The following is a 25562-nucleotide window of genomic DNA, read 5'->3' on the forward strand; positions in this document are numbered from 1 at the left end:
GATATTTTATAGCTACACCTGCTTTTTTTGGTTTCTGTTGGCATGGAATAACTTTTTCCAGCCTTTCACTTTCAGTCTGCATGCATCTTTGTTTGAAAGATGAATTTCATGCAAGCAACTAATAGATGGGTTTTGTTCCTTAATCCATTCAGCCAGTCTGTGTCTTTTAACTGGAGAGCTGAGGCCATTTACACTCAATGTGACTATTGATAAATAGTAACTTTGCCCTGCCATTTTCCCAAAGATATTTTCTAGTATATGCTTTGAGCGTCCTATGATCTTTTACTGGGAGGTTTTCTTCCTTTACTTTCTTTCATACTGATGGCCATGTTTCTGTGTTTCTGTGTGTAACACATCTTTAAGCATCTTTTGCAGGGCTAGATGAGTGGTGACAAAGTCTTTCAATTTCTGTTTGCTATGAAAGGTCTTTATTTCACCTTCATTCACAAATGAGAGCTTAGCAGGATATAATATTCTGGGATGGCAGTTTTCTTCTCTTAGTACTTGGGATATATCTTGCCATTCCCTCCTAGCCTGTAGGGTTTCTGATGAGAAATCTGCTGTAAGTCTAATTGGAGATCCTCTGAGAGCATTATGATGTTTCTATCTTGCACATTTTAGAATCTTTTCTTTATGCTTCATTGTGGTGAGTTTTATTACAATGTGTCATGGTGAGGATCTCTTTTGGTCATGTTTACTGGGGGTTCTGTGTGCTTCCTGTCCTCCAAACCTGGGAAGTTTTCTGCTAGTGTCTCACTAAAAGGCCTTCTAATCCTTTCTCTCTCCATGCCTTCAGGAACTCCTAGGACCCCAATGTTGGTTTTTTTAAATAGTATCCTGTAGATTCCCAACAATATTTTTTAATTTCTGATTTCCTCTTCTTTTCTTTGGTTTGACTCTATACTGACCTGTGGTTTGTCTTCTAAGTCTGATATTCTCTCTTCTATCTTACTGATTCTGTTTTTAAGGCTCTCAAATGCATTTTAAGGCTTCTCAAATGTCATTTGTTCCATTGAATTCTTCATTTCATTTTGATTTCCTTTCAATATCACAATTTCATGTTCTACTAAATTCCTCATTTCATTTTGATTCCTCCTTAAGATTTCATTTTCACGAGAGAGATTTTATATCCTGTCCAGTATGGATTTCTGTAGTTCATGAATTTGTTTCTGATAATTTCTAAATATTCTTATCATAATTTTTTGAAATCCATATCTGCATTTCTTCTATCTCATCATCTTCATAATCTTGTATTGGAGTGTCATGTTTATTTGGGAGCATTATAATGTCTTCTTTTTTCTTGTTTCCTTAATTCTGTGTTTTTTGTTTGGCATTGTGGAGATATTCTTTGGTTTCTTCTACTTTTTTTTCTCATTGTGATGGTTTTTCTCATTATACTATGACTCTAGATTAAGTGGACTGTCTGCTTTTGGTGAATCTCTAGAGGCTTGTGGTGAGTGTGGCCAGAGAGCTCTGTTTAGTTCTGTTCTTCAGGGTTAAGGGTGTCCCAAACTGACACACCCAGGTTTGGCCTGGTAAATTTCTCTCTCTTTCTCTCTCTCTCTCTCTCTCTCTCTCTCTCTCTCTTTATTCAGAAGGGAAGTAATTCCACTCAGCTGAGCTATTCTCCTTGAAGGCAATCATTGCCTGATCGCTAGCCCCAGTCAGTATAATATTCATCTGCTCTGTCCCAAGGACCACACAAAGGATCTTTGCAGTCTTCAGTGTAAACGCGGATTCCTCTGCAGTGTCTCCCACCAGGTTGCCAAGGCTACTAAGATTGTGGCGTCTCCCATCGAGAGTATGTCTCAGGCACACCATGAGTTCTCCCACACACGCTCAGTTTTTTTTTCCCACATTCCTAGTTCATAAGCTCCACACATTCACTAGGTCTTAACCTCCTGTTATTTCTCCCCACCAGAGTCAGGTTTTTCTGCTTGGCTGAGGGTGGGCCAAGTTTCGTTAACGTTAGGAGAAAAAATGGCTAAAGCAGCCAAATTGAGATGCAAGGTGAATGCCTAATAATTTCTCATTAAAGCCTCACCAAATTGTGTTATTTGTATGATAAGGACACACAAACAGCCTGTAGGTAAAATCCACAACAGGAGGAATCTTCAGAAAGTCCTAGGAAAGTGTATAATATGTATAAACCATGCACAGATTTCAAAATTTTATGCATCAAACAAAACTTATCTTTTAATTCCATTTCACCACAAGTTCTTTGAAGTTCCTCATACTGAACTACAGACTCCTGTGTTGAGACTGGTAGTTGATGATGACAAAATAACCACTTCTTACTCCAGCTTATGCCAGCCTGCCCTGTCCTTAGTCCATGAAATTCATTTTCCTAAATCTTGTTAATTATTTATTCCATGTAAATTTGGAACTATTATTTTCTTCAAGTTGTTTTGAAACTGTTGGCATCCACATTAGAATTACTGTATCAATTATTATGTTAATGAACTGGGAGAGAATCATTGCTTTAAATCTATCCTACTTTCCTATCCAAAAATATGCTAAGTATTTACACTTACACATTCTGTCATGATTCCTTTTAAAGTATGATTTTCTTCATACTTCATACTGTGTTTAATCATGCATTTTTATATACAGTAATTTAGTACCACATTTCTAAGTGGGATCCATTTTTTCTGTCATATCTATTTATTTACTTTCCAAGTTTATTAGTACGAAGGAATAACTCTATTTTCCTTTTTCTTGCATTTTGATCAGCAGTCAGCTCCCGGGATTCATTAAAACTGTGTCACTTTGATGAAGGTTTCGTCCTGCTTTGCTTTTCTTGAGGCTTTTCTCCTGGGACAGACACAATGAAAATCACAAATAAGCAAACACAAACATGAAAGGGCAGAGAGAAAACAAGTGTCTCCTCGTTCTTCAGAGCACGCTGATGGGGCATCAGCCTCGGGAGTAATCATGGACCTGCCTGTGGTCTCGAGTGCATCTTGCAAAGTAAAAGACCAGCCTCCCCGCAGGAGCTGAGAAGGCAGCATGGACAATTTCTACTCCCTACCCTATGGCGTCCTGCCCTTCTCCAAAGGGGTCTTTGGAAATAACAAAGATTTACAATTCTGCCCAACTGTTCATCATTTTAAAATCTGTTTGGTATACCTTTCTTGGTATTTTATGAACACTTTCCTCCCCAGTGAAAACCACATGGACTAAATCTCACAGGCAAACAATCTTCTTCCCTTAGATGCACTGCCATCTTGGAGAGTGACCCCAGTCTTGTAATTAGTCTCCACCTGGTGTTGTAGTGAGAAGGGTGGACCTCAGACCTACAGGTAACTGGAGTTCCAGATAGCTTCCCAGCACTCTTGCAACCCCAGGCTTCCAGGGACGGGGAAGGAGATGTGGCACTAGTTTTTCTGCAGTATTGTGGGATACCTTCAGGGATGTGCATGTCACACCAGGGAAGAGATGGCAGGTGGGATACAGTCTTGGTTTCCTTGCCACTAAACCTATAAGTGCATAGCTTCAGGGGAGATCTGAAGTCACTGAGAGGTGAGGTGACACTGTCCCTAAGCCAAAGGCATTGACCACATGGAAAGAGCCTGGGCCTACGGGCCTAGCTCTAGGCCAACCCAAGGGACAGCAGCCCTGCCTGGTGTTTTGCCTTTCTCATCACAGATCTGTGGCACAGAGGCTCTTGGGGCAGCTGGAGGGTCACTCACTCATCTTCCACATCCTGGATGGAGTCAGGCAGAGGCTGGTTCCTGGTCTCAGGGAGGAGGAGGACAACAAGGCCGGAGAGGATGGACATAGCTCCGTAGATGATCCAGGGTGAGGGTGCATAATAAATCCTCAGAATCATTACCAAGGGAGCCAGGGCAGCCCCAGTGCTACCAGCGATGGTAATGATTCCTAAAGCTGTTGCCCTTGGAACACAAACAACACAAAAATAATCATGTAAGTTGTGATTTATTATTTTGTGGACACCAGAACAGTGTTTAGACACTTGCAGCTTGACAACACACTCTTGCATTTGAAATATGCTCTCTTATTTGCTAGGAAATTATTTTCAAGTCCACAGGGCATTAAGGTATGTTCTCTCTATTTTTGAAACACTATGGCCCACAGTACCCACCCTTTAAGTGACTTATAAGAGTACATGAGGCTGGCGCCGTGGCTCAATAGGTTAATCCTCCACCTTGCAGCGCTGGCACACCGGGTTCTAGTCCCGGTCAGGGCACCGGATTCTGTCCCGGTTGCCCCTCTTCCAGGCCAGCTCTCTGCTGTGGCCCGGGAGTGCAGTGGAGGATGGCCCAAGTGCTTGGGTCCTGCACCCCATAGGAGACCAGGAGAAGTGCCTGGCTCCTGCCATCGGATCAGCGCGGTGCGCCGGCTGCAGCACGCCAGCCGTGGTGGCCATTGGAGGGTGAACCAACAGCAAAGGAAGACCTTTCTCTCTCTGTCTCTCTCTCTCACTGTCCACTCTGCCTGTCAAAAAAAAAAAAAAAAGAAAAAAGAAAAAAAGAGTACATGAAATGATATATTAAAGGCAAAAAGGCAACTTTTAACCAAGGTGTCATTATTATTAATATTAATTGATAGTTTATAAATAAGAGTTTTGGTTATTTACCAGTCTCTGTTTATATTCCCATATAAGTCCCGATTAGCTGAAAAGGTCTGTTTTTGGCCTTGAGAGATCCTCCATAAGATTTTCTACCTGATTGCTGTGGGGAGAAGTTCATTTCCATGGGTAACACAACTGCTCATAGCTGCACTAGAAAGTCCTCCTCCGAAAACTGACAAAGTCACACGCAGGGTCTCCATTTCTTAAGAAAAAGACGAGTGAAACTCAGAAAATCAAAGCCATAAGAATTTAACATCCCCCAAATTCCAAGAGACAAAGACCCTGCAGTTTGGAGTGTAAATACACATTGAGATGATTCAAGTGTAAAATATACTGAGGAAAAGCTGCACAGAGGCAGAGAATATGCCACGGTCATCAGCTAAGAAATGTGACTCCTCTACCTGAGTGATTGGTGTATTAAATAAAATGCCTTCAGCTATTGCATCACTTGTCCCTGCATACTGGAGATTTGCCAAATATAGAAGGGAGAATGTGAGTCCAACAGGACATGGCTTCCATTTACCCTTCCAGGGTTCTTGGGTTCTTCATGGAGAATAAAGAATCATCCTGTGGGCAAGTACTGAGGGATGTAAGACACATCCATTTCCTACAGGAGTTTAACATCTAGATGCAAACACAATATCGACATGAAACTGCTGTCACAGAGGAGAGCAATAAAGCCAAGAGGATTTGGAGGCTCATGGACAAATTCAAGAGTACTTGATCTAGAATAATATTAAAGAATATTAAACTTTTTTTTTCAACTTTGTAAATCTTAAACAGGAATTTCAGAGAGTCTATTGCCTACCCAGATAAAAGACAAATCTCACGAGAGATTACAACTTGGAACTCTGCTGTAAGGCAGCACATGGTATCATTGTGGACATTTGGGAGAAGTGGAGTTCCTGTAGAATCACTACTGTGGGATTTGGGTGAAGTATGTGTGACTATTATGCTATGTGCAGAATGTATTATTATATGATCACACTATGTGGATTACACTATTATGCCCTGTGATTTAGGCTAAGTATGATGACAACCTAGGTTCCCCTGTTCATTAAGTATGATCATCTCATTCAGCAAAATTGATTCTAAGAGAGTCTTAACTACTTCTTTTTTGTTAGTAGACACTTCTTGGAGTGACAATAAGGGATTTTTATTTCCTGAAGTCAAGATGACTCTTCTTTACCAAGCTTGCAGTGTATGACCCACAGGTGGATACCCAGAGACAAGGCAGTATATTGCCACTGAAGCTGGGGTCACATGAAAGAGCCCTCATGGGATACAGCCTCACGTAATGGACACCATCATGTCAGAGATGCTGAGGAGTTGGATTTGTGAAAAGTCAAGTGAAAAAGTCTTGTTCGAGAAAGTGCCAGATTAAATAGCACCAGTTTGCAGATCCTTCTCGGACGTGAGGAAGGCAAGACATGTTCACATTGACTCTTCCTGACTTCCAATTCTCCCAGTAACCCACTGGCAGAGCCAGTCACAAAGCCTCAGCTTGCTTTATGGAAACTTTACAACCCATCTGCTTTCTGTTTTTTGGTTCAGACAGGTATGAGCAATGCAACAACTGAGGAAAGGGGCAGGGGAAGACTTTTATTTTCTTCCACCTGTTCTCATTTCTTACCTTGAGGCACAAATGTGAGGGACAGAATGGAGATTCCCAGTACGAACGAGAACAATGCCTGACTTCCCCAACGGCCTATGTGATTCAGTGCCAACAGTGCCACAAAATTACCCAGGAGGTTGACTACTCCGAAGAGGCCTTGCAAAAGGTAAACACTGCTCCCAAAATGCTGTAGGTGGATGTTCAGGCCAATAACGACCATGATATTTGAAAGTCTGTGGTGAAAAAAAAGAGAAAGATCTATGTCATAAAATTTAAAGCCTTGGTCCTACAAATACCACTGTCTTGGCCCAGACAGCCAGTGCTTGTGCTGAAAGTAGGAAAGCACTAGTTATGTTGTGGAAGACATCCTTGCATGGTCATGATTTTTAAATTATAAGATATTGTAGGATGATGGACGTCACAATTCTTCTTAAGGGATTTTTTATGGAGGTAGAGGCGTAATTGTGGGCATTATATGGAAGGACTTTGGATATTTTGATCTGTGTATAGGTTTCATATTTACAAATATTCATGGGGCATTGCTTCTCATGCTTTTGGCTAAGATTGAGTGTAGGCAGTGCACTTTTTTGTTGTATGAATTTATAGTTTGTGACATGACATTTTGATAGACTGTAGTTAACAATAATATATCATCTTCAGAATTCTCACAGCACACAAAAAAGAATAGCTGGGTGAGATTATGAACATATCAATTCGAGAAGGATCAATTAATGTCCTTCACTATAATTTTATCCCAGTTAAGGTGGAAGCAAACCAATGAAAAATCCTAAAATTAAAATCTGTTCTATAATTAAAGTTATTGCGGTCAGTCTCCTATGACGATCCTGGTAGGGTGATGTGCAAAATCAAAGCTCCTCATCACATATTTAGTTCCATGTCAGTATTTATAACCCTTTGATCACTTCCAAACATGAATGATCTTCATAACTTTCCCATCTTTTCTCCCCAAATTTGTTCCCACAACACGTTGTACCCCTTGAAGTTACAGGCTCAGTTCTCTACCATTTTATGTCCTTATGCACTATGTGAAGCCTACCTCACAAGGGACAAGAGCAGGATCCGTTTCCGCAGGACGGGTGTGTGGAACGAGTCGCACAGGGAAGGCTTTCTCTGTGCGTCCAGCAGCTCCTCCTTCATGGTGGATCTCACAACCTTCAACAATGACAACAGCAAAAATAAATTGCTCAGTTGTTACAAAGTGCAGGTCAGTGTGGGAGTGCTGGGAACCCATGGGAGAATGAGATCCACCTTCTTGCTTTCTGGTAGGAAATATAGGCACTAAAGATGTATTGACAGGAGTAAACATGGTAGAAAGTTAAAGGAACCTCAGGGCAATTGTGCAGTGACAACCTAAGACTCAAGAGGGCTGCAGGGTTGGAGATTCAGATGGAAAATGGGAAACAAATGTGGAGTCACTTGGAGTAGGGTCCGAAGGTCCATTTATGACAGATGGGCACAGAGACCTAGCCCCTGAGCTTAGTTCTAAGTTGGCTGCCTGTTGTGGAAAAACTGTTTCCAAGAAAAGGAACTTAGCTTGAGAGCCCTTATTTTGATTCTTCCATCAGCCTCCTTCAGGGAAATTCTAGCATATTCTATTTCCATGAATGAGAAACCTACAATAAAGTCTAGGGAAGAAATCAGGGGGGATGCTGGAGTAGTGTCATCCATATCTAGACTTGGCTATGACCTAGGGTCACATTTTGGCTCTGAATTTGCTAGTAATGTATCTTAAGGAAGGTAAATACCTGTAAGCTTCAATTATCTGGGTTTTATTTTTAAAAAGATTTATTTATTTATTTATTTGAAAGGCCCGATTTGCAAAGAAAGAGGCAGAAACAGAGAGACAGAGAGGGAGAGAGAGAGAGAAGGGGGAAGAGAGAGATATAGATATAGATAGACAATCTTCCATCCACTCCCCAAATGGCCACAATTGCCAGGCCTGGGCCAGGCCAAAGCCAGGAGCCAGAAGCTTCTTCTAGGTCTTCCACGTGGGTGGCAGGGACCCATATACTTAGACCATCTTCTTCTGCCTTCCAAGACACATTAGGAGGGAGCTGGACCAGGAATGGAATAAGCAGGACTCAAACCAACACTCGAATAGGATGCCAATGTCATAGGCAGCTGCTTAACCTCCTGTACCACAGTGTTGGTCCTAATTATCTTTTTTTTTCCTTTTTTAAAGATTTATTTTATTTATTTGAAAGTCAGAGTTACACAGAGAGAGGAGAGGCAGAGAGAGAGAGAGATCTTCCATCTGCTGGTTCACTCCCCAAATGGCTGCAACGGCCAGAGCTGCGCCAATCTGAAGCCAGGAGCCAGGAGCTTCTTTGGGGCCTCCCACACAGGTGCAGGGCCCAAGGACTTGGGCCATCTTCTACTGTATTCCCAGGCCATAACAGAGAGTTGGATTGTAAGTGGAGCAGCTGGGTCTTGAACCGGTGCCCATATGGGATGCTGGCACCGCAGGCCAGGGTTTTAACCCACTGCGCCACAGCGCCGGCCCCATTATCTTGTTTTTAAAAAGAAGAATGAGAAGTAGAAGAATCAAGAGTTGGAAAAGAAGGCAGTGAAAAAATAACACCTTTCTTAGAAGGATTTCCTAGTCCACACAAAATGTCAGAAAGGTATTCATATCAAATTACACCTAGCACACCTTGGGTACTTATTAACTTATGAACTATTTAACTAATATAACTTCATTATCACTGGTGAAACAATACCATCACCATGACCAAAGAAACTTACACTTTTGAGAATGTCCTACTTTGCAATCCCAACCATAGCAGCAAAATATTAGGTTTACGCTTTTTAGAGAGCAATCATGGTGGTGACCCCCGCCCCCGCCCTGCCATCTAACACAAAAATCCAGACTTCAGGCCATTGTTATAGATACTGTTATAAGAATAGGCTCCAAGAAGGGCTTAAACCTGGGCCAGATGGGGATATATGGCTGCTGTCATATTAGTAGCTTGTAATCAATCATGGTGGAATAATTCACATCATGGAGATTAATAATCACAAGTGTGGGATTTTTGGCTTATTCGTCCTTCTAGAATGTGATGTGTTAAACATCTATCATACCATCCCTGTCTTGCCTCCTGCAGTCATTTGGACTTCTCTCAACTGCAGATTTAATCACACACCTGCCCTATTTACACCTGGCTTCTACCAGGTTCTACCTTAACTCCAAAAACCCATTTCAGAGGCATTCAGTGCCTCCATTCCCACACTAACCCAGGTTAGGTCTCTCCCATCAGCCTTCACACTGCACCTTGCTGAAGACACAGGTTTTGACTTCTTTTTGGGGGAGCTCTTCCTGTCACAGTGCCTGTCACAAAATAAATATGAAACAAGTCTGGAGAAAGTCTGAGAAAGCAGAAGGAAAGGGAAACTATAAAAGGAGAAATGGCTGGGAAGAGCTGATGGAGGGTGGAATGCACTTAGAAGCTCAAAGATCTAAGATTCCAGAACCAACACAGGAAAAACCACATTGATCCAGGGACCTTGGGGAACATCTTTGTGAGTGAGATCAGAGATAGGGGAAGTAGACATTTATATTTTAAAATTATAATGATATATCCTATTCAGAAAAATTTTTAATGTATCATAGTTGGGAAAACTCTGAAATTTGGTGGGTGTAATGGAAACCAGCAGAGGATTCAGTAGAGAATTTCTGCTGATATTGCAAGGTTACCTCATCACTCATAATCACACAAGCGTGCCTTCCTTGGTGTCCTACAGATTGAGCCTTCAGTAAAGTACTCTGGGACTAGGGTGAGTCCCAGGAACTGCATGGAGGATGTAATCTAGACTGGTCCCCTGTGGAGCAGGAGTCCTTTGACTACTAGGGTTGAACTACTTAGGAAGAATAGGGGGGAAGCTGAAGAAACAGGCTGGACAATCATAACAGAGGAGTGGAAGAAATTGGGCAGACCAGAGGGAGGGAAGGAGCAGGGAAGAGTTTGGAAGCTACAGAGCTTACAGGAGATGGGTGCTCCCTAAGACCATAACTGCATCAACAAGGAGACTGAATTGAACACAAAGACCTGGTAAACTGGAGGATTCAGAATGAGATTAAAGACATGCACTAAGGCTGGAACAGGTATCTTCCAGAGCCCATCCAGACAGAATTGACCTAGAAAGAGCATTTAAGAGAAGTTGCCCGAAAAATACTTGAGGTTGGCAGGGGGAGGACACTTTCCTCTGATGCTGTTATTTCCAGGAAGAAGGACTTGGAACGATTAACACTCAGATCCCTCTTTTTGGAAAATGTAGGCATTTGATTGCTGAGTGTGGGATAACGTGACGGGCATGCTGTAATGCACAGAAGGCCTTCCTCACAGTAAGCTAACATCACTCATGTCTGCTTTCTGGGCCACATCCTGTATTCAGCAGGGCAGGCTTTGCACCTGGGGGAAAACCTGTGATGGATGAGTAAGTTCAATTGTGGGGTGAAGTGTTGGCAAATCCACTGACACTAAGAATTGAATGTGGCGCCCACGGTGTTAGCTTTCACAGTAACACAAGTATAACAGCTTTGCTCTCCCTGTCTCTGAGCTCTTCAGTCATCCCTGTTATGAGGGATTTGGGTAGAGAAGATGGGTGATATTACCTGGTCTTCCTAGGATGGAGGAACGAATGTATTGCTACGATGCGAAGCAGATACTTTAAGTTAGAATAGGGCAGGACTAAAATACAAGTTTGAAATGATCTTTGCACAGTTTAAAAAAAATCAAATTTAGGCCGGCGCCGTGGCTCACTAGGCTAATCCTCCGCCTGCAGTGCTGGCACTCTGGGTTCTAGTCCCGGTTGGGGTGCCGGTTCTGTCCTAGTTGCTCCTCTTCCAGTCCAGCTCTCTGCTGTGGCCCAGGAAGGCAGTGGAGGATGGCCCAAGTGCTTGGGCCCTGCACCTGCATGGGAGACCAGGAGGAAGCGCCTGGCTCCTGGCTTCGGATCGGCGCAGTGCACTGGCCGTAGCAGCCATTTGGGGGGTGAACCAATGGAAGGAAGACCTTTCTCTCTCTCTCTCTCTCTCTCTCTCTCACTAACTCTGCCTGTCAAAAAAAAAAAATCAAATTTAGTGTCACTGGATATCATTTTTGAAAAGAATCCAGTCCCTAAAACAAATCATCATCAATGTTTTCTTTCTCCCCACCGGGCACTTAGGGGACTGTCAATTGCCATTCCTTTTGATAATGCATTGTTCTTTTAAATTTCAGTGTGTGGCACATAATTTTGTTAGATGCCATGCCCCTGCATTATTTTAGCTTTCAATCATTGGATCAAACTAGAAGGCAAGATACTAAGTTGCACTGGGAATTAAATTGAGCTCCTAAGAAGTTATTTGTTTCAAAAAATTCATGTAATTTGGGCAAAGATTGATGCACTCCAGGAGTTATGTAGAGCTCTGCTTCAATTTCCTTTTTTTTTTGACAGGCAGAGTGGACAGTGAGAGAGGGAAACAGAGAGAAAGGTCTTCCTTTTCCTTTGGTTCACCCCCCAATGGCCTCTGTGGCCGGTGTGCACCGCGCGGATCCAAAGCCAGGAGCCAAGTGCTTCTCCTGGTCTCCCATGCAGGTGCAGGGCCCAAGCACTTGGGCCATCCTCCTTCCCGGGCCACAGCAGAGAGCTGGACAGGAAGAGGAGCGACCGGGATAGAATCTGGCGCCCTTAACGAGACTAGAACCCGGTATGCTGGCGCCACGGGCAGAGGATTAGCCTATTGAGCCGTGATGCTGGCTGCTCTACTTCAATTTCTTTTTTTTTTTATGGTGAAAAAACATATATTTAGAATTAGCCAGCTGCACTCCGTTCAGATGATCCCAATTTTGTTGGCAACGTCCAGAGCATCACAGTCAGGAGCCAGCCGCACACACGCCTTCTTCTCTCCGTCGGGTCTGATCAGGGTGTTGACTTTGGCCATGTCAATGTCATAGAGTTTCTTCACAGCTTGTTTTATCTGGTGCTTGTTGGTCTTGACATCCACAATGAACACCAGTGTGTTGTTGTCTTCTATCTTCTTCATGGCCGACTCCGTGGTCAGGGGGAACTTGATGATGGCATACTGGTCAAGCTTGTTTCTCCTGGGGGTGCTCTTCCGAGGGTATTTGGGCTGCCATCGGAGGCGTAGTGTCTTGGGCCGCCGGAAGGTGGGGGACGTGCGGATCTTCTTCTTCTTGTGGTTGTGGATGCCTTTCAGCACTGCCTTCTTGGCCTTTAGGGCCTTTGCTTTGGCTTCAACTTTAGGAGGGGCAGGAGCTTCCTTCTTCACCTTTGGCGCCATCTTGGTGAAAAGCTCTACTTCAATTTCAAGAATGCTTTTCTCTCCAACCATCCCATTAGCACCACCAAATCAAAACAACAACAACAAAAAAACTAGCATTCCCTGTGCTGGTATTGTGGCACAATGGGTAAAGCATATGTGAGACATTAGCATCCCATTTGGGTGCTGGTTCAAGTCCTGGCTGCTCCTCTTCTGATCCAGCTTCTTACCAATGGTCTGGGAAAACCATCAGAAGATGGGGCAAATGTTTGGGCTCCTGCCACCCATGTGGGAGATCTGGATGAAGCTCCTGGAGGGGCCACTTGGAGAGTGAGTCAGTGGATGAAAGATCTCTGTCTCTCCCCCTCTCTCTAGAATTCTGATTTTCAAATAAATAAAAAAATTTTTTAATAAAGAAGCCCAGAGGAGTGCGGCAAGATGGCAGAATAGGAAGGGAGCACACTGATAGTCCGGGGAGAAACAGTTTAATAAAAGTGGAGATACTGCAGGTTCAGGGAAGAGTAGGGGAAGAAATAGCAGAGGAAACTCTTCCGGAACTAGTGATTCACAGCTTACAAGAAAAACATCTTTCCAACAAAGATGCATACAGACTGAAAGTGAAAGGCTGGAAAAAGATATACCATGCCAACAGAAATGAAAAAAGAGTGGGTGTAGCCATCTTAATATTGGGCAACATAAACTTTAACACAAAAAGTGTTAAGAGAGACAAAGAGGGGCACTATATAATGATTAAGGGATCCATTCAACAGGAAGATATAATGATTATCAATCTATATGCACCTAATTACACGGCACCGGTTTATTTAAAAGATTTGTTAAGGGACTTAAAGGCAGACTTAGATCCCAAAACAATAGTACTGGGGGACTTCAATACTCCAGTCTCAGAAATAGACAGATCAACAGGACAGAAGATCAACAAGGAAACAGCAGATTTAAACGACACTACAGCCCAAATGGATCTAATAGATATCTATAGAACTTTTCATCCTACATATAAAGCATTTACATTCTTCTCAGCAGTACATGGAACCTTCTCTAGGATTGACCACATACTAGGCCATAAAGCAAGTCTCAACAAACTCAAAAGAATTAGAATCATACCATGCAGGTTCTCAGACCATAAAGGAATGAAGTTGGAAATTAGCAACTCAAGAATCCCTAGAGCATACGCAAACACATGGAGATTGAACAACATGCTCCTGAATGAACACTGGGTCACAGAAGAAATCAAAAGAGAAATCAAAAACTTTCTGGAAGTAAATGAGGATAACAAAACAACATACCAAACATATGGGATACAGCAAAAGCAGTGTTAAGAGGAAAGTTTATATCAATAGGTGCCTACATCAAGAAATTGGAAAGGCACCAAATAAATGAGATCAATTCATCTCAAGCATCTAGAAAACCTGTAGCAAACCAGACCCAAATCTAGTAGGAGAAGAGAAATAATAAAAATCAGAGAAGAACTCAACAGGATTGAATAATAAAAAAAAATTATAAAAAATCAGCCAAACGAGGAGCTGGTTTTTTGAAAAATAAACAAAATTGACATCCTACTGGCCCAACTAACTAAAAAAAGAAGAGACCCAAATCAATAAAATCAGAGATGAAAAAGGAAACATAACAACAGACACCACAGAAATAAAAAGAATCATCAGAAATTATAACAAGGACCTGTATGCCAGCAAACAGGGAAACCTATCAGAAATGGACAGATTCCTGGACACATGCAACCACGTAAATTGAACCATGAGGACATAGAAAACATAAACAGACCCATAAGTGAGACAGAAATTGAAACAGTAGAACAACAACAAAGAAAAGCCTAGGACCACATGGATTCACTGCTGAATTCTACCAGACACTTAAAGAAGAACTAACTCCAATTCTTCTCAAACTATTCAGAACAATCGAAATAGACAGAATCCTCCCAAATTCTTTCTATGAAGTCAGCATCACCTTAATTCCTAAGCTGTAAAAAGATGCAGCATTGAAAGAGAATTACAGACCAATATCCCTGATGAACATAGATGCAAAAATCCTCAATAAAATTCTCGCCAATAGAATGCAACAACACATCAGAAAGATCATCCACCCAAACCAAGTGGGATTTACCCCTCATATGCAGGGATGGTTCAGTGTTCACAAATCAACCAATGTGATACACCACATTAACAGACTGCAGAAGAAATACCATATGATTATCTCAATAGATGCAGACAAAGCATTTGATAAAATACAACACCCTTTCATGATGAAAACTCTAAGAAAACTGGGTATGGAAGGAACATTCCTCAATACAATCAAAGCAATCTATGAAAAACCCACAGCCAACATCCTATTGAATGGGAAAAAGTTGGAAGCATTTCCACTGAGATCTGGTACCAGACAGAGATGCCCACTCTCACCACTGCTATTCAATATAGTTCTGGAAGTTTTAGCCAGAGCTATTAGGCAAGAAAAAGAAATTAAAGGGATACAAATTGGGAAGGAAGAACTCAAACTATCCCTCTTTGCAGATGATATGATTCTTTATTTAGGGGACCCAAAGAACTCTACTAAGAGACTATTGGAACTCATAGAAGAATTTGGCAAAGTAGCAGGATATAATATCAATGTATAAAAATCAACAGCCTTTGTATACACAGGCAATGCCATGGCTGAGGAAGAACTTCTAAGATCAGCCTCATTCACACTAGCTACAAAAACAATCAAGTACCTTGGAATAAACTTAACCAAGGACATTAAAGATCTCTACGATAAAAATTACAAAACCTTAAAGAAAGAAATAGAAGAAGATACCAAAAAATGGAAAAATCTTCCATGCTCATGGATTGGAAGAATCAATATCATCAAAATGTCCATTCTCCCAAAAGCAATTTATATATTCAATGCAATACCAATCAAAATACCAAAGACATTCTTCTCAGATCTGGAAAAAATGATGCTGAAATTCATATGGAGACACAGGAGACCTCAAATAGCTAAAGCAATTCTGTACAACAAAAACAAAGCCGGAGGCATCACAATACCAGATTTCAGGACATACTACATGGCAGTTGTAATCAAAACAGCATGGTACTGGTACAGAAACAGATGGATAGACCAATGGAACAGAATTGAAACACCAGAAATCAATCCAAACATCTATAGCCAACTTATATTTGATCAAGGATCCAAAACCAATTCCTGGAGCAAGGACACTGTATTCAATAAATGGTGCTGGGAAAACTGGATTTCCATGTGCAGAATCATGAAGCAAGACCCCTACCTTTCACCTTACACAAAAATCCACTCAACATGGATTAAAGATCTAAATCTATGACCCGACATGATCAAATTATTAGAGAACATTGGAGAAACCCTGCAAGATATAGGTATCGGCAATTACTTCTTGGAAAACACTGCAGAAGCAGAGGCAGTCAAAGCCAAAATTAACATTTGGGGTTACATTAAATTGAGAAGTTTCTGTACTAAAAAGGAAACAGTCAGGAAAGTGAAGAGGCAACTGACAGAATGGGAAAAAATATTTGCAAACTATGCAACAGATAAAGGGTTGATAACCAGAATCTACAAAGAGATCAAGAAACTCCACAACAACAAAACAAACAACCCACTTAAGTAATGGGCCAAGGACCTCAACAGACATTTTTCAAAAGAGGAAACCCAAATGGCAAACACACATGAAAAAATGTTCAGGATCACAAGCAATCAGGGAAATGCAAATCAAAACCACAATGAGGTTTCACCTCACCCCGGTTAGAATGGCTCACATTCAGAAATATACCAACAATAGATGCTGGCGAGGATGTGGGGAAAAAGGGACACTAACCCACTGTTGGTGGGAATGCAAACTGGAAAAGCCACTATGGAAGTCAGTGTGGAGATTCCTCAGAAACCTGACTATAACACTACCATACAACCCAGCCATCCCACTCCTTGGAATTTACCCAAAGGAAATGAAATTGGCAAACAAAAAAGCTGTCTGTACCTTAATGTTTGTTGCAGCTCAATTCACAATAGCTAAGACCTGGAACCAACCCAAATGCCCATCAATAGTAGACTGGATAAAGAAATTATAGGACATGTACTCTATAGAATACTATACAGCAGTCAAAAACAATGAAATCCGGTCATTTGCAACAAGATGGAGGAATCTGGGAAACCTCATGCTGAGTGAATTAAGCCAATCCCAAAGGGACAAATATCATATGTTCTCCCTGATCAGCGACAACTAATTGAGCACCAAAGGGGAAACTTGTTGAAGTGAAATGGACACTATGAGAAACAGTGACTTTATCAGCTCTTGTCCTGACTGTTGATGTACAATGTAATACTTTATTCCTTTTAGTATTTTTTTTGTTCTAGTACTATTGATTGAACTCTGTAATTAACACACAATTATTCTTAGGTGTTTAAATTTTAACAGAAAAGTGATCCCTGTTAAACATAAGAGTGGGAATAAGAGAGGGAGGCGATGTACAATTTGGGACATGTTCAATCGGGCTTGCCCCAAATGGTGGAGTTAGAAATTGCCATGGGATTCCAATACAATCCCATCAAGGTGGCATATACCAATGACATCTCACTAGTCCAAGTGATCAATTTCAGTTCACATTGATCATACTGATAGGTCTAAGAGTCAAAGGGATCACACAAACAAGACTAGTGTCTGCTAATACTAACTGATAGAATCAAAAAGGGAGAGAATGATCCCACATGGGAAGCAGGATACACAGCAGACTCATAGAATGGCAGATGTCCTAAATAGCACTCTGACCTCAGAATCAGCCCTTAAGGCATTTGTATATGGCTGAAGAGCCCATGAGAGTATTTCAGACATGAAAAGCCAAGACACTCTGGCAAAAAAAGAGACCTAAATGAAAGATATCTGCGAGTGAGATCCCAGTGGAAAGAACGGGGCCATCAAAGAAGGAGGTACCTTTCTCTGAAGGGAGGAGAGAACTTCCACTTTAACTACGACCCTGTCAGAATAAGATCGAAGTCGGTGAACTCAAAAGGCTTCCCTAGCCTCGGCAACTCATGACTAGAGCCTAGGGAGATTACTGACACCATATACAAGAGTGTCAGATTGTTAAGTCAACAACAGGAGTCACTGTGTACTTACTTCTCATGTGGGATCTGTCCTTAATGTGTTGTCCAATGTGAAGTAATGCTATAACTAGTACTCAAACAGTATTTTTACACTTTTCATTTCTGTGTGGGTGCAAACTGATGAAATCTTTACTTAATATATACCAAATCGATCTTCTGTATATAAAGATAATTGAAAATGAATCTTGATGTGAATGGAATGGGAGAGGGAGCGGGAGATGGGAGGGGTGCGAGTGGGAGGGAAATTATTGGGGGGGGGGAAGCCATTGTAATCCAAAAGCTGTACTTTGGAAATTTATATTTACTAAATAAAAGTTAAAAAAAAAAAAAAGAAACCCAACCTCATGATAACAGTTCCCAGCAACAAGGGCCCTCAGTGCTACTGTTGCTGGCTCCATCTCTGGGGAAACCTTTAGTTCTTCCGTTCTCATTGGGCTTAAACTCTTAGGAGCACTTTGTTTCTTCCTGTTTGAAATCTTCTGTTAAAGGGCCTGTTTTCTTCTGCGACTTTCAGACCTCACATTAGCTGGCCAAAGGACTTTTCCCTGATTTTTTTTATTCCTCCTTTATTACTATTTTCTATCCCTGTTATTGTTCCTCTCATTCCTTGATCCCATTACAAAAAATGAAATAATAATAATAATAATAATAAATACTACCATATGGTCCCATGGTCCCACTTCCCGTTATATTTCCAACATAACAAAGTAGGATTTCAAGGAGGCATTTGCACATCCTATTCACTGTAGCACTATTCACACTAATCAAGAGGTACAAAGAATATAATGCCCTTTGACACAAAAGAAAAAAGAAAATGTGGCATATGCATGCAATATATATTATTCAGTCATAAAAAGAAGCAAATCCTGCCATATATGACAATATGGATGGATCTTGAGGACTCCACGTTAAGTGACATAAACCAGTGACTGAAGGACACATCCTGCATAATTCTATGGACATCAGGCATCCAAAACAGGGAATAGGCTCTCAAGGAAAGGGACAACTTCAGTTCAGTAGGGATAGAGTTTCAGTGATGTAGCACAAAAACATTTTTCAGCAATCTATTATTCTAGGTGGTGTTTATGGTTAAAAACACAGGATGCTATATTTTAAAATTTACTAAGAGGGCAGATTTCATTTTAACTGATTTTGACCATAATAAAACATTTTAAACTCTACTATTTTTTTCTCTTATTAATATGAAACCTCCTTGAAACCTGGGATCCTGACATATTACTGCTATTCATTATTAAGTGGCATGCCTAGCATGTTATAATTTTTCAACATTTAATATATGATATAATAAATTATTTATGTCACTATCTAATGGTTTGCTTTTTTTCTAACTAATTTACTTTTTTTTTTTTTGACAGGCAGAGTGGACAGTGAGAGAGAGAGACAGAGAGAAAGGTCTTCCTTTGCTGTTGGTTCACCCTCCAATGGCCGCCACGGCCGGCGCGCTGTGGCTGGCGCACCGCGCTAATCCGAAGCTGGGAGCCAGGTGCTTCTCCTGGTCTCCCATGGGGTGCAGGGCCCAAGTACTTGGGCCATCCTCCACTGCACTCCCAGGCCACAGCAGAGAGCTGGACTGGAAGAGGGGCAACCGGGACAGAATCCGGCGCCGCGACCGGGACTAGAACCTGGTGTGCCGGCACCGCGAGGCGGAGGATTAGCCTAGTGAGCCACGGCACCGGCCCTCATTTACTTTATTATCCACAGTTGTATCTGCTTTATAAAGCTGGGGTATGAAAAAAGAGACAGACCTGTGGAGAATTTCTACCCAGTCATGACCTTGTGACTTGTAACGAGTAAAATGTAAATTCCACAAAACAGGGGTTTGGACTTTCCTGGTCACTGCTGTAGTATGTGTAGAGCAGAACTTGGCACAGGCAGGCACTCGGTAAACGTACCTTGAATGAAAGGTCATGTGGCAGAATGAGCAAATATGTAATCTTCCTTACGCCCCATTCTGCAGGGTCACAAACCTCTCGTTCTTTGCCCACCCTGAACAAAAGGACCAAAGAATATTCAACAGGAAGCAATGGATTTATTTTTGTTCCTGTTTGTAACAGAATGGGACCAGTATACAATCTTTATCATTATTAATATCACATGCCCTCTACCTCTGTGAGTAAAATACCCATGTCCAGTCACTTTGGCAACAGTATATTCTCTCTCTCTATCTATGCAAACATTGAAGCAGTGAGTGTCAACATCCACTGGGAATGAGGAAAATGAAGTGAAAGAGACCCGAAACCAGGCCTGTGTCCCCATCCTTCCCCATCCTTTATCACCTGGTGGACACCGACTGGGGCATATGGCAGGTTATGCTTTTCCTACATTTCACAACCACCTCCCTTCCTTGCTCACCTCTATAGTTAAGGTGTCTTCCACATTCTTCATCCCATTCCTGTGTGCAGCTTTCCTGAGCTCCTTCAGGCCCTTCTCTGCTTTGTTGGTGATGATCAGCCACCGGGCAGACTCTGCCAGCCACCTGACCAAAGAAGAGGAAAGCTGTGCAGCCGATTCCTGTTTGCTTATTTTTCACCTGATCTATGTCCTCAGACACTTTCCCTCTGCTACATAATGCCCATCACTTGTTAGGTTATATCAGGAAATACAATTTTACTATCTCTTGCTGTATTACTAGGAAAATATGAGGATGACTTCACCATGTATTATACCTTCACGGCAGATAACAGAACAGGATGTCATAAATAAGAGTAATTGCTTCTCTCTTATTCAAGGAGTTTTTCTGGTTTTAGCAAATAAAAATACACTTTTCCCAGGTAAATATTAACTCAAGTAAATAGTAAATAATTCTTTAGTAAGCTATGTATCATGCAATGTGCTTGACATATTTACACTAAACATTATTTATTTAAAATTTGCATTTAGGGAGACATCTTGTATTTTATCACTTAGCAAATGAAATCGCAGCCTCTCAGATACATAGAAAATTTCATACATGATAAATAACAATGAAACCATGGATCAGGTAATAAATGGCATATCATATGAAATAAATTTTTCATTTATCTGAAAAATTTATTTTGTGTCCTTGATATTATCTGGCAATCTTGTTTGTTATGCTTCTCAAATTTCACACAGGGCATAGATTAGTAGAGCATGTGCTCAAGTGTTGACCAAGGACCTAACAATTCACATGGCCATAAATTCCACATTTACTCCCTGTATCTTGCCTTTTCAGGTCCTCTAACATAAGAAGAAAATAAGCTTATACCTTGAGCACAGAAAGAAAACAAAAAATGGCACAGAAAACACCAGCTGGAGGACGTGCCAGTCTCGAATGGCAAAAGCCAGGCTTCCCAGTGCTATCTGTCCAATACAACCAGCACTGATTATCAGTGTAGTTCCCAGTGCTTGGAACTTGGGCAATGTCCATTCTAAAACTGAAAGAAAACACACACAAGGAGGTTTTACCTTAAAACAAAGGAGGACTTTCAAAGTTTGGAAAATATCCAAGCTCCAAATATCCAAGGTTGACTTACTGAGAATTATATTATTCGATAAGATGGCTGAGGTAGATAACCCAACAAAGAAGCGAAGTGAGCAGTAAATGAGGAAGCTGGGAGAAAAGGCTGTGCAGGTACTAGCGATCGCCAGCAGGAGGACACAGAACCTCAGCATAAACTTCCTCCCAAACCTGAGAAAGGAGAACAGTTAGAACTGCAAACCACGGCTACTTGTAAAAACTATCCAGAGGAAAGCAAACTTTGACATTTAGATGATGTTTTAACATGTCAAACCTTGCACTTAAAATCTTAGTGTCAACAGATCATCAATGGCAGGTCTCAGAAGAAACCTTCCCATTTGTCAATAGACAGCAAATATACAAACACTCTTATAGTTTGTGAAACTATAAGATGGGCTGCAATGTTGGAAAATTGAACTCATCATAGATGTCTTTGTATTAACAAAATCATTTGGCATAGTAGAGTTTGTACAGTGTCTAGAACCCCAGGATTCTGATATGGAATGAATTGTGTTCACCAACATGATTCATTGAACACTGACTCTCAATGAGATGATGTGTACAGATGGAGCCTTTAGGAAATAATTAGGTTCAGATGGGGACATGGGGGTGGGGCCTTCGCATGGGATTGGTGCCATTATAGGTAGAGATGTTGAAGAACTTGCTTGCTCTCCCTTTCTCTCTTCCATGTGATGATGTAGGAAGTTGGCTGGCTACAAGCCAAAAAGAGATGCTTCAATAGAAACCAAACTGGTCAGGACCTTGACATTGGACTTCCCAGCCTCCCTAACCATGAGAAGTTGTTTGAACTTGCTCAGTGAGGGTATTTTGTTGTGGAAGCCCTGGCTACCTATTGAGAGATCTAAATCTGTACTTGGGATTTTAGGACCAAACAGGTCATGGCTAAACCACTGTGAAAGGAATATGCCTGGAACAGTGCATCACAGCTGCTGCCGGTGGGATTTATAGGAGCCCCTGTCTGCTGAGTCTGGGGTAGCAGATCTTGCAGAAGGTGCTTCCTCTAGAACAGGATACCAGGGAGCCACAACTCAGATAGAGGAATTTATAGACAGTTTGAAGAGGAAAGAACTAGGTAAGAAAGGCATGAAGAAACAGAAAGGGAGGGGCCGACTCTGTGGCACAGTAGGTTAATCCTCTACCTGTGGCGCCGGCATCCCATATGGGCGCCAGTTCTAGTCCCGGCTGCTCCTCTTCCAATCCAGCTCTCTACTATGCTCTGGGAAAGCAGTGGAAGATGGCCTAAGTGCTTGGGCCCCTGACCCACATGGAAGACCCAGAAGAAGCACCTGGCTCTTGGCTTCAGATCGGCACAGCTCCGGCCATTGTGGCCATCTGGGGAGTGAACCAATGGAAGGAAGACCTTTCTCTCTGTCTTTCCCTCTCACTGTCTGTAACTCTACCTGCCAAATAAATTTAAAAAATCTTACAAAAAACAGAAAGGCAGAAGATTTTTAAAAAGGAAGTTGAATTCTCTTACTTCAAGTGTTCCTGGGAAAGGGAATGACACTTCCATAGACAACATGGACAAAATGACATGTACTGATTTGGCATGTCCAATTATATCTTCCAATAGACAGACGCTGAGGTTAGACAAATGGTCTGTAATCTTTGCTGCTGTCAGGGCACACCCACATTATGTTACTGTTAAGTCTTTTACATCTTGAGTGTCATACACATATCTCTAATTTCTATATTTACATTTTGGTTCAGACTAGAATAGCATCGATATAAAGAAGGACTATGATTAAGGTATAATATAGTCTCATAAAATGAGGAGAATGATAATTGGATTGTCCACATTTCATGTCCAGAAGAAGTTTGTGTTGTACAAAATGTAAAGACTATTGTTTCATTGATTATTACTGCACAATCCGGCCAGATGTTCATTACTGCTTTTCTTATAATCTGGATGTAAAGGAAGACTGTATTTCTGAGTTTTTTTTTGATTCAATTGGGTTTATTTAATGACATTTCAATATGGCCTGTGGAGAGAACCATCTTTATGCCACTTTAAGTCTGTCCATATAAGTTCTCTTTTGGTCCTATCTCTTCTCTCTGACATGACTGGAAATGAATTTGGAGATTTAAAAGTCAAAGAACGGAAGGAGTTTGTTCCCTGAGCTGCTGCCTGGAAAGGCCACTTGAAACACTCAACTCTGACATCAGTGAGAATCAACCTTTATTAAGGTAACCAATTATGATTCTGGAGTAGTTATTGACTAACATAGTAATGTTGTTACCATAACGATGTTTAATGAAGATAACTTGAGAAGATCATTGTCTATTTCTTTTATATCATGTTTCCCAAAATTATCTGAAAAGACTATTCCTTTGAAAAGAAAATGTGATATATGTCGATAAGCATCTATATCAAAAGACTCTACAAAATTACATGTGACCATACCCCAATTCTATTTAAACCATATATTGTTGAATATATAAATATATCTAAATTATTTTAAAGTTAGCTCTTACTTGGGTGGACTTATTTCATTTTTCTTTAAGGGAAAGAGTTTATTGGAGGAAACCTGACAGACTGGAGGGAAGGGGTGAAGAAGGAGAAGAGGGAGAAGGAGAGCATACAAGAGAGAGACAGAGACAGAGACAGAGGTTAGGAGACGGAGAGGAAGAGGGAGAGAGAGAGAGAGAGAGAGAGACATGGAGACATGTTCAGGAACCGGTCCTTTTAAAACTTTGCTGGGGGGCGGGTAGGGAAGTAGGAACAGCCAATCCCATTAGGATGGGGGTGGAGCTTGACGCTGGTGGTTGGGCCATGTGGCCACCAGGCTTCCAGCAATGGCAGGGGACTAGAGCCTGGGATGGTGTCAGGGTGTAGATTGCACCATAAATAAGACAGCCATTTTACTAACATTCCCCTCTTTTGTTTTTTATAAAGCAGGAGCTGTGTGGGATTACATTAGTCCCAAAAGTCCAGGAGGGGTAGAGGGACACTGTTCTGTCTTTAGAGCTACTTCCTGTTGACATGGTGCTACAAGGTACTCAGGTACTCTTTGTTGCCATGGGCCATGTCTCAAGCCACTATCTCCTAGGTGGGGAGCCGAGTATATCCCTGTAGCAGCATTTGGTTGACCACCTGGTTGCTGAAGGCTAAGAAAATTAACAATAATTCTGTATATAAACTATCGACTGTTTTCATATTGCCATTAGATCTGCTGAATGTCTTTGTAGCTGTTACTTTTCTTTTCTCCATCCATTACCACATTACATTTGTTATGCTTTAATCAGTATTTTGAAATCTGAAAAGGTGGATCCACTTATTTTTCTCATGACATTACAGTTTTTTTTGACAGGCAGAGTTAGACAGTGAGAGAGAGAGAGACAGACATAAAGGTCTTCCTTTTTCCGTTGGTTCACCCCCCAAGTGGCCACTATGGCCGGTGCATTGCGGCCAGCGCGCGTGCAGTTCCGAAGCCAGGAGCCAGGTGCTTCCTCCTGGTCTCCCAAGCAGGTGCAGGGCCCAAGCACTTGGGCCATCCTCCACTGCACTCGCGGGCCACAACAGAGAGCTGAACTGGAAGAGGAGCAACCGGGACAGAATCCAGTGCACCGACCGGGACTAGAACCTGGGGTGCTGGCACTGCAGGTGGAGGATTAGCCTGGTGAGCCATGGCGCCGGCCCAACATTACAGTTTTGAAGGCCAATAGTCTTACATGTGAGTTATGAATGATATAAAATGTATTTTTAAATTTTTATCTATATTCTGCTTCAATATGAGCACATATTTGTCAGAAAATAAAATAAAACAAAAAGAATATATTTACTTGTTGTTTTGCTGATGGGTTGGGAGTCCTTTTAATATGAGGTTATTAATATGGGTGGTTGTGACACTGAGGCTGAATCATCAGTAGAGTTTCTAGAGGGTGCCAGTGGACAGGACTCACTGTTTGATAGGTTTCCAAACTATTTGGCAGAAACTCTTCCTTGGCCTGTGTGATCACTGATGCCTCTTACTTGTTGTTGGCTAATGTTATGATAGAGATTTCCTTGAAAGACAGGAGCTCTGCTAGTCAATGCAGATTGACTGTTGTAGGGTATTCCTTGAAGCCTTTTTGTTTATTTATTTATTTTTTTTGACAGGTGGAGTGCTCAGTGAGAGAAAGAGAGACAGAGAGAAAGGTCTTCCTTTGCCGTTGGTTTACCCCCCAATGGCCGCTGCAGCTGGTGCACTGTGGCCAGCGCACAGTGCTGATCCAAAGCCAGGAGCCAGGTGCTTATCCTGGTTTCCCATGGGGGTGCAGGGCCCAAGCACTTGGGCCATCTTACACTGCACTCCCGGGCCACAGCAGAGAGCTGGACTGGAAGAGGGGCAACCGGGACAGAATCTGGTGCCCCAACCGGGACTAGAACCTGGTGTGCTGGCACCGTAGGCAGAGGATTAGCCTATTGAGCCGT

General features: G+C 41.8%; 1 protein-coding gene across 2 annotated transcripts in view; it reads right to left on the bottom strand.

Moving 5' to 3' along the window:
- Window positions 1-682: 682 nt before the first annotated feature.
- The window catches only part of LOC100344518 (organic anion transporter 7), a 32032-nt gene continuing 7152 nt past the window's right edge, over window positions 683-25562 (bottom strand). Inside the window, exons 3-10 of one of the 2 annotated variants that reach the window (XM_008274344.4) lie at window positions 21144-21298; window positions 20876-21044; window positions 20002-20125; window positions 7267-7382; window positions 6228-6442; window positions 4688-4796; window positions 3693-3896; window positions 683-2814 (exon numbers count right to left, since the gene is read on the bottom strand). In XM_008274344.4, the coding sequence (XP_008272566.2) occupies window positions 2754-2814; window positions 3693-3896; window positions 4688-4796; window positions 6228-6442; window positions 7267-7382; window positions 20002-20125; window positions 20876-21044; window positions 21144-21298 (1153 nt within the window). In that variant the 3' untranslated portion in view covers window positions 683-2753. The remainder of the gene's footprint in view (window positions 2815-3692; window positions 3897-4687; window positions 4797-6227; window positions 6443-7266; window positions 7383-20001; window positions 20126-20875; window positions 21045-21143; window positions 21299-25562) is intronic. The other variant, XM_008274345.4, reaches the window with a different exon arrangement.

Source organism: Oryctolagus cuniculus, chromosome 1, assembly GCF_964237555.1.
Source record: "Oryctolagus cuniculus chromosome 1, mOryCun1.1, whole genome shotgun sequence".
Taxonomy (NCBI): Eukaryota; Metazoa; Chordata; class Mammalia; order Lagomorpha; family Leporidae; genus Oryctolagus; species Oryctolagus cuniculus.